This window comes from Anabrus simplex, chromosome 8, assembly GCF_040414725.1.
Source record: "Anabrus simplex isolate iqAnaSimp1 chromosome 8, ASM4041472v1, whole genome shotgun sequence".
Taxonomy (NCBI): domain Eukaryota; kingdom Metazoa; phylum Arthropoda; class Insecta; order Orthoptera; family Tettigoniidae; genus Anabrus; species Anabrus simplex.
In genome coordinates this window covers 165,122,394-165,140,164 of record NC_090272.1, presented here as the reverse complement: position 1 = coordinate 165,140,164, position 17,771 = coordinate 165,122,394, and the positions used below count along the sequence as shown (strand labels likewise).

Here is a 17,771-nt window from a genome sequence, read left to right as displayed (position 1 = left end):
CCCCTTTAAGTAACACAAATAGTACGGAAACATTTTATTGTGATGTGTAGCGTGTCACCAAGTACTTCTCCATGTTTTATATTGTGATGTTTTGGCACTGATCCAATAAAATTCTCTTGTAGGCTGAGAAGGACCATTCAACATCGCAGGAAGTCAGCGGTGCATATTTTAAAAGGTAAAACTAGCTGGTTATGATATGAAGTTCTTCTTGTTCACCACTAATGATCTAAACAAATAGAGAGCTTGAATAACCTACCGTATTTACTTGTGTATTAGACCCCCCTTGGCTTTTCAAGACGAAGAAAATGAAAAATAAATCTTGCATACAAGACCCCCCAACGTAATTCGTCAGAGAAGAACAACAATTCCGCTTTGAAGAGGGTACAAGCCTTATGCAGCTCTGATGACATCACACAAATTTGTGAATAGTTTCGTCCATACAACCCACGCAGTGAAAACACGCGTCCAAGTCATGCGGAACATCTGTGTTTCGTACTTAAGAAATGTCCGCCTTCGTAGCGTAGGCCTACTGTAGCTCTTATGACGTTCCACAAATACGTGAATAGTTTCGTGTTCGACCCACGCATTGCAAGCACGCATCAGTCATGTATATATGTCTGTGTTTTGTAGTTAAGAAAGTCCGCCAGCTTAATGGTCAGTACAATTAGCTGCCGTTCTCGGGAACCTGAGTTCGATTCCCGGTACCATATTGCCCGAGATTTACGAATGGCAGGAAGGTTGATTTGCAGTAAAAATGGTACATGCAACTCCCTTCCACTGGGGGCCTGTCTAAAAAAGAGCTGCACCACCTCGGGATGAAAAAACAAGTTTACTTTAGGTAAGAAATATTCACGGTTGTTGCTAGGCCTATTAATATAGGCAGGCGAGATCATTAACAAGGTGATCATTTAATATCTTGTAACCCGAATCAATATAGGGTTTTTGGAAGAGAAGTAGATTTAAAACATGATAAAAACAATCCAATCACAATTGTTTTACTTGCCAACGTACCTAACAAACAATAATACAGTAATACTGATTTTTTTATGTCTCCACTTACTTACAATGATTTTCGGAGATGCCAAACAAAGCATACTAGGGTATGTGTTAATAAAAAATGAGAGACAACAAACATATGAAATTAAATTTTATGATAATAAAATGCATTACCGCCACACCTGTAGATATCCATAAATGCGGCAAACGTTCCTGTTATTTATTTTTATTCGTTCCGTCGTGGAACTTTTAGCACTATCTGGGCGATAGCATACCTAACCTAAACAATGCGGTCTCTCATATCTCATTTACAGCTGTTTTGGTAAATCCTGATGTGATAAATGAACTGAACAAGCATGAAATATACTTAAAAATAAGGGTCAGGTTTTCAACAGGCGCAGTTATCAAAAGATTGCTTCCAGTCACTATGTATTACTGGTTCATTCGGAAATACAACTTGTAACATACACTAGTTATCAGCTGGTGGTTTAGCACACTTTCAACAATATGGCATTATTCAGAAGGAGTGGTTTCTGCTACACATACACCAGCTAGGAATATCAGATACCATCCCAGAAACCATTTGGGAATAGCTTCACACAGTATGGACTCTATAGTCGGGAACAAAATTATTTTTAAAAGGTTCAAAAAGATAGGACCTCGAATGCTCTCGGTCTCGATTGAAATGCATGGATGATGAGATGGCAATGAAGATGACATCACTTGGAATGATGACACGCCGGTAGCAGGGAAGTTAGCGGTGCAAGACAATTAAAATGAAAGCAGTAATCAGGTTTACTGTCTGGTAGGCTTACTGCTCAACTGACAGAGACAAATGACTGGCCATCAAGTTATTTTGTACAATATTGCATACAATACCTCATCCTTTTCTGTATGGGGTCGAGTATGAAGTGAGACGAATTTTCGTAGCGAGTTTCTACGACCGTATGCCCTTCATGACGTCGACCTCATAAGAGAAATTAATTAGATGAAACGAATGACGTGATATTACAAGTAACTAAAACGGATTACATTTATTTTATATGTAGGCCTAAAAGTCGTGTTCACCATTTATTGACTTTTTATTTTTAGAAATACTGCCTTCCAACGAAAATACCCAATATAACTCAAATACATTCATAAGTTTGTTAAAGAACAGTGTAGAATGTACAATTTATAGCTCTGTATAGCCTAGAAGTCATGTGTTCACTGCACAAAATTTGAGGTTATTGCATATTGGACCCCTCTTTACTATTTTTGGCTGTAAAAGTGGGGGGAAAAAGGTGTCTAATACGCGAGTGAATACGGTATATTTCGTTTCAAGACTGCACGGAGTTTGTTAGAAACTCTGACCAATGAAAAGTACCTAGCCATCTCAGATTATGAAAAAGGATTAGTGCTATTGTATGCAGTTGAGGCACTTATGACATGTTTCATAGGTGAAACATGTCATAGGTGAATAGAATTTTAAAGCCAACTTTAACAATTAAAATATATTCTATACAAGATGAAATTTGCCTATTATTTTACTATAGTCTAAAAATTAAATGAGCTGACACAATCTTTTTATTTTTTAAATAATTACCTGGATAGGGACACAAATGTTACATTCCTCGCATAATATGTAATATTACTAAGAATATGTAAAAATATGTAAAATGAAACACAGGTATAAGCAAATCAGAACCACAATTTGCCAACATTTTTTATTTTTAGTTTTCTACTACAAGTAAAGGAATGAAATATGTAATTACATAAGAATCTGGGCTCTAGTGATAAATCAACCTTGTAGACCAGGGCAATAATGATATGTTGTTTGTATAGAAAAAAAACATACATTAGCACTGCAGTGTCCAATCTGGCACTGTCCTGGTGAAAAATGGTTCTGGGGATGCCTAGAAGACACAAACAAGCAAGCAAGCTTGTATTTATAGATGACTCTTAATATCGTGATTACAACCATGGGTTTTATGATGAATCCAAACCACATGGATGCGACCATACATTTCAAACATCTTGCGTACATTGGTTGGTACTGAAGATACAAAAGAATAACCAACCTCAGAACGGTGTTAAGTGACTGTCATTTATGGTGGCATTGACTTAGTCAGTGTCATACTCGATAGTACACCAAATTACAACACTGTGTGTTGGCGGCATTTCACCGCATGAGAATACACTCAGTCAAATATTTCTCACTCCTGAATGTCACCTACAGACACAGATTCTATTACCATTTTTGCCTAAACAGAAGCAGAATTCATCCCAGATAACAAACAAAGAGGCACTATTGTGCCATTTGTTATGCCAGTCACATCGTTCATTGTACCACAAGTATCTAATAACCATATGCTGCGTTGTCAATGGTAGCCTGCGAAAGGGTTAAAATCCACACAGTTCAGACCAGATCATAATAAATGGTGACGTACTATAACAGCGGACATGATATAACATATAACAAGGTGTCACTGCTACGCTAACACTGTTGATGGTGCCATTCTCTTGAAGTGATGATCTTTTGGCAGAGTCTACTTCTGATAACTAGATACTTCTCTCTGTATGGCTAAGGACAGACATACTGTGCCCTAATATTGGGCAATGTCTCTATATAATGCACTGCAGTCTCTTATGCCAATAATGCATCCTACGTTAAAGTTGCTAAAGTGCCAGAACAGCTGTCTCACACAAAAATGCGGCATTCTCACTGTCCGTTCACTACCAAGTTACCTTCCCACTGAGCTGCGTTGCCCTTATCACAGAATGGCGAGCACTGATGGAACCATGAAGTATTGTCTATTATCTTATGTCTCAATAGAATTTGCTTTACACTGCACCGACACAGAGAGGTCTTATGGTGAAAATGGGATAGGAGAGGGCTAGGAGTGGGAAGCAAGCGATCGTGGCCTAAATTAAAGTACAGCCCTAGAATATGCCTGGTGTGGAAATGAGAAACCATGGAAAACCATCTTTAACCTTTTCCGACGGACTATCTTTGACTCACTGTCTGACAAAACCTACAGTAATAATTTGCTTGTCAGGTGTAGTTGTTGAGTACCTTATCTAAATAATTTATTCTGTAAAAACCACTTAAGATATCGCTTTCAAATTTTGTAATAATGGAATAATGGAAAATACACTGTAGTTATTCTAAAATGATACAATGAGATCACCTAATTACATGCAGGACCCCGCCCCCATTCGGAATGATACATCAAGAAGCACCAATATGGTGCATAATGTTAAATACTGTAGCTTGTTCTTAAAGTCAGTCTGAATTCCTCGACCTGATGGGGCTCTTATTTTCTTGATAATGCAGAGAACGCAGAATTGGCTCTACAGTACGTTGCACTGACACAGATAGATCTTAAGGCGATGATGGGATAGGATAGGCCTACGAGTAGGAAGGAAGCTATTTTTTTTGCTAGGGGCTTTACGTCGCACCGACACAGATAGGTCTTATGGCGACGATGGGATAGGGAAGGCCTAGGAGTTGGAAGGAAGCGGCCGTGGCCTTAATTAAGGTACAGCCCCAGCATTTGCCTGGTGTGAAAATGGGAAACCACGGAAAACCATCTTCAGGGCTGCCGATAGTGGGATTCGAACCTACTATCTCCCGGATGCAAGCTCACAGCTGCGCGCCTCTACGCGCACGGCCAACTCGCCCGGTGGGAAGGAAGCGGCTGTGGCCTTAATTGAGGTACAGCCCCAGCATTTGCCTGGTGTGAAAATGGGAAACCACGGAAAACCATCTTCAGGGCTGCCAACAGTGGGGCTCAAACCCACTATCTCCCGGATGCAAGCTCACAGCTGCGCGTCCCCAACTGCACAGCCAACTCACCCGGTGAATAAAGGAGTAATAATACTTATATATAAAAATGGGGACAAGAAGATATTTGATAATTATTTAGGAATCACGCAATCACATATAACAAATATTATTTGTAAAGGTACTAGAAATGAGAATGTGAAGAAAGGTGGAAAGTCAATTACAGGAAGAGTAATATGGTCTTTGAAATGGAAGATAACATTTCAGTATGAGACAGTTAATAGAAAAACATTGGGAATATGGAAGAGATATGGAGATGACATTACTTGATTTAGAAAAGGCTTATGTTAGAGTACCCAAAGCAAACATTTGGAAAGTAATGCAACAAAAATAATTTGGAAAACAAATGATAGACTATATGCAAGCAATATACAAAAATTGTTGGAGCAGTGTCCAGATACATGCAGGGAGAACAGAGCGGTTTTGGACAAGGAAGTGTGCTATCACTACTGTTATTCATAATGGTTTTCTTTTATGTTCTTTTCCAAAACTCAGTTTCCAAAGAGAAGTATTTAACCTTTTTATAACCTTTAAATCAAGGTCATCAAGGAAATTCTCACCGATCTCGATAGCTGCAGCCGCTTAAGTGCGGCCAGTATCCACTACTGTATTCGGGAAATAGTGGGTTCAAACCCCACTGTTGGCAGTCCTGAAGACGATTTTCTTTGGTTTCCCATTCTCACACGAGGCAAATGCTGGGGCTGTACCTTAAATAAGGCCATGGCTGCTTCCTTTCCACTTCTAGCCCTTTCCTGTCCCATTGCTACTATAAGATCTATTAGTGTCGGTGCGACGTAAAGCAACTTGAAAAAAAAAAAAAAAAAAAAAAAGGTACATTCAAAATTTCAAAGATTTTTTCTGGATGTTTTAAATTTAAATCAAGGTCTTCAAGTAAATTTTAAAACTCCACGATTTTTACTACATGTTTTAAATTTGTAATATCTGATGCCACCTCTTTTCAGTTTTGACTCAAAGCTAATTTTGAGTAATAAATTTATAAACTATCTGAAACACCAAGTTTAGCAAGACAAATACACCTTGTACCCTCACCCTCGAGGGAGAGAAGATTGAATGTGTGGATACCTTGAAGTATCTGGGGAGTACAATATCAAATGACGGAATTGAAAAGAACGAAGTGTTGAACAGGGTGCAAAAAGGATCCAACTTCTTCCATTGAGTACAGAACATAGCATGGCACAAGAGAGTTCCTCAGACAGCTAAACAGACCATGTTTAAGACTTATCTCCTGCCCATCATGACATAGTCTGGAGAATTGTGTCATACATAAAAGAGAGTAAGTCAACTGCAAGCTTATGAAATGAAGTTCCTTAGATCAGCTGTACAGAAAACAAGGAAGGACAGAATTAGGAATGATCAGATATGAAGAGACCTACAAGTCAGCATGACCATGGAAGAAAGGCTGAGTGTTGCAAGGATGAAGTGGCTAGGACATGTTAAGCGGAAGAAGGTGACTTGAACACCAAAGATCATTCCGGGACAAAGACCAATTGGATGCTCTAGAAAAGGTGATTAGACCATATAATAGAAGACCTAGAGAAGAGAGGAGAAACAAGAGATGCCCTAGAGAGAGAAGAGGCATACCAAGACCATAACAAATGGAGGTACATCATTCTAAAACATCCTACCTGGCTCGCTGGAAGGAATTCATGATGATGATGATGATGATGATCTGAAAAAGAAAACATGTGGTAACAATATTATGCTTGAATTAATTGAACTGTTCTTTTTCAAGTATAATACTGTTACCATATGTTTTTTTTTTTTTTTTTAAGGTACTGTAGCTTATACATTTATTACTCTAAAAGCTTTGGTAGACTAATGAACCTAACAGTTATAAAAATACATTTAAAAATGTTTTAAAAGTTACATTTGCATTACAATAATTTACAAATTTTACTCTCACAAAAATAAGGGTTGGTGCATTGGTTTATGATAATTTGGAAAAAAAGGCAAAGAAGAGCCCCTGATTATTACACAGATGCACACATACACACACAGCATTGTAATAAGTCACATACCCTATAGAAAGATAGGAACATGAAAAGGAACACACAGGTCAAGTGTGGGATGAGGGAGAAACAGAAAGAGGAGCCAAGGACAAACATGAAAGCACAAAAGGAGATGGACAATCTCCACATTGTCATACACAATCATCCCCTAATAGACAGGTTCTTAACATTCATTGAAGAGCCGTGTTAAAAGATCTTCAGTCTTGGGATATGCAGAATAAGAGGAAAGTTAGATAAACACAGGAAAAGGAAAGAGACATAAGATAAAGATGAATACAGCTGGTAAAAGAATAGCAACACAGAACAAACAGAGAACGAGAAAAGAATCCCAATGAGTCAATTTAAGTAACAGACACTAGTTTGTTCCTTCCCATTACTTACACTACATTGTATGTAATGTAGCAATAATAGTACATCATTACTTGTTACAAAAGAAACCCTATGTTTCAAGCTATCAGTGGAGAGATAAGCATGGGATGTCAGGATAATTTACCAAGGAAGATGTTCAATAAATTTTCAACTTCTTTGAATTTGTTTAAGAAGAAACTAGGTAAACAACTGATACAGAATCTACCAACTGGGTGACAACCCTAAATGAAGATCAGTGGTAGATACAATGAGCTAGAATATAATACATAGAATGGGTACAGCAGCTCGATTAGCGCTGCGGGCAGAGGCAAGCAACACTACGGCCGCCATGATATAAATGTACCAGTTAACGACAACAGCTGCCTGGAGATATTTGAGTAATCTTGCATGTGTCAAATTCATCGTTGATAGAAATTATTTTGTAGTTTGGCTTTATTTAGTGTAGCGTGAATATGCCTACATTCTGTTTCACATGCTTTATTTGAGCAAAACGAACAGTGTATCTTATTTTAGGTAAGTTCATTTCTTTTATAAAGAAGGCTATATTGAAAGATCATCTTAATTTTTGCCACTGTAAAGCACAAATTCTCGTCACAGGTTCTCACTAGAAGACAAATAGCTGACTAGGCAGTGGGTGAATAACATGAAGAGAGACAAGTGGTATCCCAAGCAGCAAAGTACTCTCATTTCAGAATGAAGAGCACTAAATGTGTGTGTGTCCAACCCTTGTACCGTTTCTTTACGAGGTCGGGTGTTTAGTTAATGATAGGAGATGTTAGCTGCCCAAGGCATTACCGACAATTTAGAATTGCTCTTCTCATCCATATATAATTGGGGAGGAAACAGAAATAATCCCAATGCAGAAAAATTCAGATCAGCATACAGGAAGTGTTTACTGGAACAGATTGATCTATCAACAGCAAGTGATGCTTCTCTTATCTATGCAATACGGTTCCTTCTGATGGCAGGATCTTTGCTGATCATGATTGCTGTGCAACAAATTACGAGTCATTCACCAAGTACTCTGAGAATGTGGTTGAGTACATAGCTGGAAATGTCATCAGTGAGGTGGGAAAGAAAATTAAATGCCACGACTGTCTGAAGGTTATGTTTGCTCAGCATTCCGAAGAGAAGAAAGAACTTCTTGCCTTGAAAGATATAAAATATAGTCTCTTTGTCCAGCTCATGATGTGAAATTGCCACGTGGCTGAAAAAGTGTTCAGAAAAAAAGTCACTTCGCAAAGATGTAACAAACATAGTTACAGAATGAAGTTCTCTCGTCAGTTGCAGGATGGTTGTTTTACAGTATTGATAATTTATTTACTGCTGCCGAATTCAGTGAGGAAACCCATTACACCAGCAAGACAAAACTTCTCTTAAAGCAGCATTTTAAATTAAACTGCACCACAGGCACAGAGCTGTTACGCAAGAACTGAAAGCAGTAACCATATGGCAGATATACACAAAACTAATACTTTTTGTGGGACAATGAATCAGACCTAGAAAATACGTATTGGTTCACGTGAATGAGAGAGCTGTTTTGAATCGAGAAATTTGACTATTAATAACCCAAAAATACCAAACCCCACGGCACTTAATGCCCTTGAAAGGGCCTTGGCCTGCCCAGCGACCGCTCCTCAGCCCGAAGGCCTGCAGATTACAAGGGGTCGTGTGGTCAGCACGACGCATCCTCTCGGCCATTATTCTGGGGTTTTGAGACCAGGGCCACCATCTCACCGTCAGATAGCTCCTCAAATCACGTAGGTTGAGTGGACCTCAAACCAGCCCTCAGGTCAAGAGAAAAATCCCTGACCTGGCTGGAAATCAGACCCGGGGCCTCCGGGCGAGAGGCAGACACGCTACCCCTACACCACGGGGCCGGCTTGACTATTAACAGATCAATATAAAATTCAATTTGTTTACTGTAAATTTTATTTCCAGTCTATGTTATAAAAATGTTACATAGAAAGGTTGCCTTTGAAATGTATGATAATTCATTAAAGTGTGTTTAATTTTCTTGGCTGTTTAGATACGCATCCTAATCCGTAATCTTGTACTGTAGGCATACACTCTTCTGCATGTTGATAAATTGGAGATGTGTGGATATCTCCGCATCTTTGTGATAAAACAATTATTGATTTAAACACTTTCAACAATATATTGCTTCAAGAAAAAAAAAGAAACTGTTACATATTTTGTTTCTTCTATTTTATTTTACAGTACACTGTGATTCTGTAAGGAACCTCTGCTTAACGGAAAACGTATACGCATCAAATAGTTATGCTTTCCATCAGATATTTTCACTATCAACTCAATCTTCAACTGATATACCTAATGAATAAGATCTGTGTGAAAATATATCATTTTCCCCGCTCAGTTCCGCACTCGTTTACATACCGCTCTGCCTACCGAAGTACATTTACGACATGGCGGCCGCCAGTTCAACTTTCTTCATAGATGGCAGCGTGACAGCCACTCTATGTATTATATTCTAGCTTGTTGGGTAAATAAAAAAAGTTCATCAAATTAAGGGAAGTCATCCATTTTTCATCAGATATGCCAAAGCAACTTACTGTTATGCAGGAGTATGAAACACCAGTCTGAGTTGGTGTTCCAACAGCAACACTCGACCACTGTTACTGCTTATTACCGAGTAAGGAAAAAAATTTACTATGCTAATAAAAAACAAACTTGTACATGCATAAGTGAGATATCCAGCATAAAAACATGCACTAAGCTAAAACAAATCTACATAAATATTGTAGCACAGTTCACCACATCTATTGTAACTGATTAGTAAAGAGGAAGAAAAGCATGCACTTAAAGATAATTTCTAAAGATTGCCTTTTACCTGCAGCAGATCTCCAGTTCCTACACTATTTGGAAATACCTCTTTCTTGAGATCGAGTCCTTTCGATTTCTTGTACTGTCGAATTGATGATGCTTGCACTATTTCATTTGTTATACTATTCCTGTAGAGAGGACGACACATTAACGTAAGAGGACGACACATTAACGCAATTGCACTATTCTGACAACAACAAAAACAGCACCCCACAAAAAAGTCTTGTACACACTCCATTGCAAGCTGTGACAGATATTCACAGAGATTATGATTGGAGCCTGAATTTGTATGCGAAATGCATGCTCATCTTTTGACATACATCTATCATTTCGTTCTAGTACTGGGACCCTTAGTAAAACTCTGTGTGTACCAAAAAAAGTGTTCACTACACTTCCTTCATTAATTTCAAAACTATATAATGTAAAAACTGACTTGAAATGAGAAGGTCCAAAGAGGCTAACCTAAGAGATTTCAAGGTCAGACGGCGCACTAGCAAGTGATGAGCGCATCTGACATTTTGTTGTGAAATTGAAGCACTGAGCATATGGTAAAATTAGTAGAACTCAGGATCACAACCAGATAGCACGTACTGTGAGATTTTGTTTGTTTCGTCTATGCAAGTTCTATCAGTATCTGTAATAACACTTAGGAGGAACAGTTATTAGGTAGGCCTACATAAAAAAAATTTAAACAATTCCGAATTTTGTGGAAATTTTAGAAATGTCTCAGTATTTTAATTTGAAGAAAGTTCAAGCTTATCATAAATGGAAAGAAGAAGATAGAATAAGTCAACAGGAATTGAACAAGCCCAAAATAATCGGGGTTTAGAATAAGTGAGCCTATATACAAAGTAAGAAAGCCGAGGCTGCTTTTCGCCCCAAGCTGCAACCAAGTATGTCTACTGTTCCCATCTAACCTATGGAGGTAGGTACGGCCGAAGACACTCGACAAGATGTAATCGAATTGATGAAAGGACAACATTTGCAAAAGTAGATCCCAGGCAAAAAAAAAAACTAAACTCCCACGTTATTAGTACTGCCTTCTTACACTTGTTAAGGCGACACTGCGGAGATAAAAATATATTTTTACCTAATGCATGGATTTTCAGGAAATTTTGTGGGAATGTCACCTACATAAAAGTAATCACGAACATTTCTTTCATATACAATTAATAGCTTTTCCAAAATAAACTTTTGTTTTTGAAATTTATAATTCCACTTTTTTATGAAATTTAATTAACAAGTTAATGTAAATTCGTAATTAGGTAGATAATACTTCTTTTAAAAGCACTACGTATCGATTGTTCTGTACATAATTTATGCAAGGAGATATATCGTACTAAAGCTTGTATAATTTTTACGTTTTTACTTAAAAAATCCCTACTACTTGAAAAAATTCTGCAATCAAAAATTCCATAAGCAGGTTTCTTAATACAGCTGTGATACATACACGATATAAATTTTGTTACATTTGGCAGAATATTATGGGAGAAAAATGGGATTTAAATGTAAAATTACAATTGGCAAACAAAGCCAATTGTTTGACTGTTTGATTCGGCTAAATAACTTCGTGACAAGAAAAAAACTCAATCCTTTCAATTTCAGTCATTAAAAGAATTCACCAGGATGACCAAAATATCGATGTTTATCTCTCGGGTGTCGCCTTAAACGTTATTTGTGTTACCGGTAGCTATCAGTATGATGATGTATTGTATTGGACAACTCCTATTTCTAATTGAGACATTTTTCTTAAAGAAGAAATCGTATGACAGAACCCTTTACAACAAAGCCCTGGAAATGAACTAAGACAACTGATACATGAAATTTCAAAGGTGGCGATACAAGTGTTTTGCAATTTTTTACTTGATGCAGCATCAGTATCAAGAGTGATGGACATCATTTTCAACAGCTCCTTTGATGGAAGGTAAAATCTACATAAGTATTCAATTTCATAGATTATTAGCCAGGAAGGTCAGATGTTTGAAGGGTGAGAAATTTTAAAGTTCATCATGCCAAACCACATGAACCCTGGCAGTAAACAAATAGTGATTATTCAAAAAGCAACTACTCTTCCTATCTTTTATTCAACCAGAGCTGTCATTTTGCTGCTATGTGGTAGCCAAAGCATCAGACAAAGATAACCTGAATAGAACTGCAGTACCTTCAGAATTGTTACAATGAAATAAATGGGCTAAAGCTACTGTAAATGTAGTTACTATATGAAAAATAACTTGATATTACTTTTTACCTGATATGTTTAAGTACTTCCAAATCATTAGAATCTTTGATTTTTTGGATGAAATCCTCAAAACTTGCGGCATAAGTATAAGATTTCCGTCTTTGAGGTTCACTTGATGGCTGCCGATGAACATACACGAGAATCTTCTGATTGATGTAATCTGGATCTGTAAATGTCTCAATGGCTGGATACAGCACTGGAATGCAAAGGATAAATATATATTTTACACATAACTCTTAATATACCTGAACAGAGTACTGAAAAGTGAAAGAGAGAGACAGTGTGTAAGGGTGATCCCTCCGCAGAGAAATGAGAGTGGCAAACAGCCTAGCATGCAGCTTTAAGTCTGCAGTACATCATGCCTCTCGCTTTGAAACATACAGCAACTAATGACTGCTGAGACATTTTCAGAATGATGAGTGTATGAAGGACAGGTACCAGTGCTTAATGAGCCCCTCCCAGTTCTGTATTTGTTTGTTTCATTTTATAGAATTCAAAATGCTATCTGAAGAGACCCTTCAAACATTCATATACTACTCAAGCAATTGAAATACATAAATTACGCAAGACATAATTGCAATCAATCACTGTACTTACAACTTTATGATTGGATATGATGATTATTTATAAATGTCTAATGCTTAAGGCTATAGTAATACTGATTTACATAAAGTAATGAATTCAGTATCTATTCTAAAAATCCTTGTAAGAAAAGCAGAGAGTTTAATCTGGAAACACGTGTTGTATTCGGTGATTTTAAAGAGGCATTAAAAAAATGAACAGTTCTAAATTAATGGATATTTTGACTAAAGATGATGTACATCCACATATTTTACATAATATGTCTAAGATTTACCAGAATAATGTCAGTTAGGATTGGGGACAGACAGACAGACAGACAGACAGACAGACAGACAGACAGACAGACAGACAGACAGACAGAATGGAAATTAACAAATAGAGGTGTCAGACAAGAATGTGGACTTCCCCATCTGATATTTATAATTTACATGAATACTATTATGAAAAAGTGGAGTCAAGAGAAACATAGCTATATATACAGGCTGTATATGTGATGAAGTTACAAACTTTCAGGGATGATAGAGGATGGCAAGTGGATTAATTTGAGATAAGGAACCATATTCCGGAAACAACCGAGTCAAAAGTTAAGCAAACTTCTACTCATTTAAGTCCGTTTACCTGCACAAGTTTCACAAGCTGCTCCATTTACAACATGTAGCATACAGTACAGTCGGAGGTATCAGACCGATTTCTGCTTTAAACTTTTGACTGGCGGCCGCAGTGGTGTAGCGGTCTACTAATCACGAGTTAACGAGTTCAAACCCGACTGAGGTCGGTGGCTTTTAAGGGTGTTTAAAGGTGACTAACACATGTCGTTGGCTTCCGGCATGTTAAAGAACTACTGCGGGATGAAATTCAGATACCCTGGCATCTGTTAAGAACGGACAGACGTTAAACAACTTGGATTATTGGATTATTAATAACTTTTAACTCAAACGTTTCCAGACTACTGTCCCTTATCTCAAATTGATCCATTTGCCACCCTCCATCATCCCTGAAAGTTTGTAACATCACCACAGATACACCCTGTATATTAATAAAAACCTGAAGATAGATGCTATCTTATTCACAGATGATGTTGCTCTAACTGCTCCTACAGAAGATGACCTGCAACGATCCACAACTCGCACACAATTGCATCCAAATATGAGTACTGTATATTGAAACAGAAAACTAAAATTATGGCTTTCAGAAGGAAAGAACCCATTCCAGACAAAATTGTTTAAACAATGAATTACTGGAAAGAATAAATTAATTTACTTATCTGGACTACAAATTATCTTATAGAGAGGAAGCTGACTAACCACGTAAAATCATGATATAAAAAAACTTTGGAAATTACAAATCAGATTATGAAGCCATCCTTAGTTCAAAGACATACCCACATACATGTATTGTTGTAAATGAGAATGACAACTGACCTCTATTAAACAAATCTCAACATAAAGTTATGTATCTGAGTTCCATACCAGATGAACAAGATTAACAATAAATCAAGGTGTTTCATACACGGGTCCAAAGACTTCACTTGGTTTACCAGGTACGAAATTCCATAGAACTTATACCCCATTCGCCCCCTCCTCAGAAGTGAATGTAGTCTTTCAAGTAAGATAGGAGATGGGGGATTGGGAATGGGGGATGAGGTATGCGGCTGCAGTAACGTATTGGTGTTTCTTCTTGAGTACAGTCCATGGCTCGAAGTGGACTATCAGGATTCACAGGAATATTGATCTGAGATGCAGGGCTCCCTTCACTGGAAAGCTTGGATCCGCACTGGAGTTACCAGAGAGTGGCGCTGGTCCATCAGTCACTGTGTTAGGGTCTTCCCCTCTCGGTGCCTGGTGCCTAGAAGACATCGTAGACTCTCGGCCATCAGGATGCCGAATCAGGGTATAATTATGATTACCGTCTAGGAAGTCAACTTCTTCAACCAATGGATCAAATTTAGACTGATGAGCGAAGCGTCAAAGTAGTACAGTTCCTAGTTTCAGCAACCACAAGGGAGCAAAAAAAATTACTACTGCATAGCAAGTGGCCAAGGAGCCTCCGTGGCTCAGGCGGCAGCACACTTTCCTCTCACCACTAGATACCGTGGTTCAAATTCTGGTCACTCCATGTGAGATTTGTGCTGCACAAAGTGGAGGCTGGACAGGTTTTTCTCTGGATACTCTGGTTTTCCCTGTCACCTTTCATTCCAACAACACTCTCCATTAACATTTCATCTGACAGTCATTTATCATTGCCCCAGAGGAGTGTGACAGGCTTCGGCAACCGGCACATTTACCATCCTTGCCGCTAGATGGGAGCTTCATTCATTACATTCCTGACCCAGTCGAATGACTGGAAACAGGCTGTGGATTTTCATTTTAAGTGAGTGGCCAAACATGTGCTCGAGAAGCGTAGCATTTGTGGCGGCGAAGAGTAGAGAACAAATATGGCCTGGCGTACTTCTTGAAGTATGGATTCCCATTTGGTGATTGGCAAACTTTTATCTTTCAGGCCAAGTTGAATTGTTCTCCAGTTTGTCCCATTAAATTGTTTAACCTGGCCGTTACCCTGGTGGTTGCAGTATGTAGTGCGGCTGGTGGCCACTCCAAACAAAGCAAGAAGGTTCTTGATTTCCTGGGACAAAAATGATGAGCCTCGATCCACATGTATGTAGGATAGGGCTCCAAATAAGCAGAACAATTGTGCTATGCAGGAGATAATAGTTGCAGCACTCATGTCACAAGCAAGTAAAGGCAAAAGGGAAACTAGAAAATTCATTAATTATGGTGAGGATGTAGTGATTTCCAGGCTTAGTAGGTAAGGATCCCTTGAAGTTTAGATTTAAATGTTCAAAAGAGGCTGAAGCCTTGATAAGAAATCCTTGATGTTTGAGGAACTGAGGCTTTGCTCCAGCATGTCCTACAATTCAGATATGACACCTGAGATATCTTCTATTGAGAAGGAAAGATTTCATATCCATATACAACGAACTATTCCGGTGATGCCTGCATGACAAAAAGTCAAGTGAACAGACAGTACCTTTTCATATTCTGCATAATGAGTGATGGAACCGGCTCTCAAGAAGGTGTCAGCAGCTTGGTTATCGTTACTTGGATGGTATACAATGTCATATGAATAAGGAGACAATGAAAAATGCCAGCACATTATCTTCCCCCCCCCCAGAATGTTTTGAATCAAACTGAGAGTAACGGTGTGCTGGTCCATGATGAGGTGGAAATGACTGCTGATGAGGAGGTACCTCCATTTACAAATGGTCTAACAATAGCACAGACTTCCTTTTCAAATGCTGAACAATGGCACTCAGAACCTGAGTGTGTCTGAGAAAAAAAATACTACAGAGCATTTATTATGGGAGGGGATAGCAGCAAAAATAGAATCAGATGCATCAGTCTCGACTGTGAAAGGGGCATTGTTGTCAATGCTACCAAGCGCGGCATTTTCTATAGCAGACTTGATATCTTCAAAAGCCTTCACAGTAGTGACCGACAGAGATTGTAAGGCCTGACATAGGGGTTGAATTTTTGCTGAGAAATTTGACACAAAGGGCAAATAATGTGAGAACATGCCAAGAGCTCTCCTAAGAGACTGGGGGTCACATGGAATAGGACAGTCTCTGAGGGGTTTCAATCGGTCAGTACAGACCTGATAGTCTTATTACTCCACGAACCTACTACGCTGGCGTAGCAGGGGGAGAGGTGATACTCCCACGTGGTGCGTCCCAGGTGGCGGATAGGGGGGTCCTAACCGGCTTGCTGGCGGACTTGAGGGAAATAAAATAACTCTCGAGGACCAAACACACTACCCCTGCGGGTGGGGGACGCACATGTAGAATACACCCGCGGTATCCCCTGCCTGTCGTAAGAGGCGACTACAAGGGGCGACCAAGGGATGATTGAATTAGAACCATGAAACTACTCTTGCTTCGTACCATCATGCGGGGAACACCATGGGTTGCATGTACTTGCGAGTAGTATCACTAAATTGGTACGAAATAGGTTTGTGATTGGTTGCAGTAAAAAGCCTGGCCTGGTGGATTCCAATACCCGTGCGTCGTACCCATGTGAGGAACACCGCGGGTCTGGGCGTAGCCTGTGAGTTGTACCACTATATGAGCGGCACCGTGAGTCAGTGTTGCCTGTGATTGGTACCCACTATGTGCGGAACACCACGGGAATACCGGCGCCCGTGACTAGTACACCTAGGTGAGGAACCTTACCGGTTTGCGTTGGCTATGAGTGGCGCCATTGTGTGCGAAACACCACGAATTGCCATACTTGTGAGTACAGTAGTACCATCTTGTGTGGACCACCGTGAGTCTTCGCTGCTTTTGATCAGTACCCCAAAATGACAAATACCATGGTTCTACTTTACTCACGACATGTACCATTCTGTGAGGCCTTAGATGTGAATTTAGCACCCCTTCCGACATCAAGCATCACTGTGCTTTATAAATGGTCCCTTGGTCAGAAATACTCTAACTACCTTCTTTTTGAGCCTGATCCACTGTTTTTGTTTGTTTGTTTGTTTGTTTTTTGGTTTTTGTAGGGTTCATGTCCATCCATTCATTCTTCATGATATTTTTTATTTTATTTTGGTCAGTGGATGAATTTGAATTTTTTGTTATTTCATTTCGTACCATTAGGGGCTGATGACCTTGATGTTAGGCCCCTTTAAACAACAAGCATCATCATCATCATCATCATCATCATCATCAGTCTTATTACTGATTGTATATCCCAAGAGTTTGCTGCATTTTTGAGAGAAGTTGGCTTTTCTCAGAGTTGATTGTTAGATTTATACTTGGCAGCCACTTTAAGGAGCTTGTTGAGATTCACATCGTGTGCAGACTGGTTTCTAGGTAACCACAGGTATCCTT

The 17,771-nt window shown here is 38.9% G+C and overlaps 1 protein-coding gene across 4 annotated transcripts in view; it reads right to left on the bottom strand.

The window, feature by feature from the left end:
* Positions 1 to 17,771, bottom strand: part of LOC136878915 (sorting nexin-25) — a 195,685-nt gene that overhangs the window by 133,214 nt on the left and 44,700 nt on the right. For all 4 annotated transcript variants that reach the window (XM_068228861.1, XM_067152522.2, XM_068228862.1 and 1 more), the window contains 2 exons: positions 12,314 to 12,500; positions 10,073 to 10,193 (listed from right to left, as the gene is read on the bottom strand). In XM_068228861.1, the coding sequence (XP_068084962.1) occupies positions 10,073 to 10,193; positions 12,314 to 12,500 (308 nt within the window). The remainder of the gene's footprint in view (positions 1 to 10,072; positions 10,194 to 12,313; positions 12,501 to 17,771) is intronic.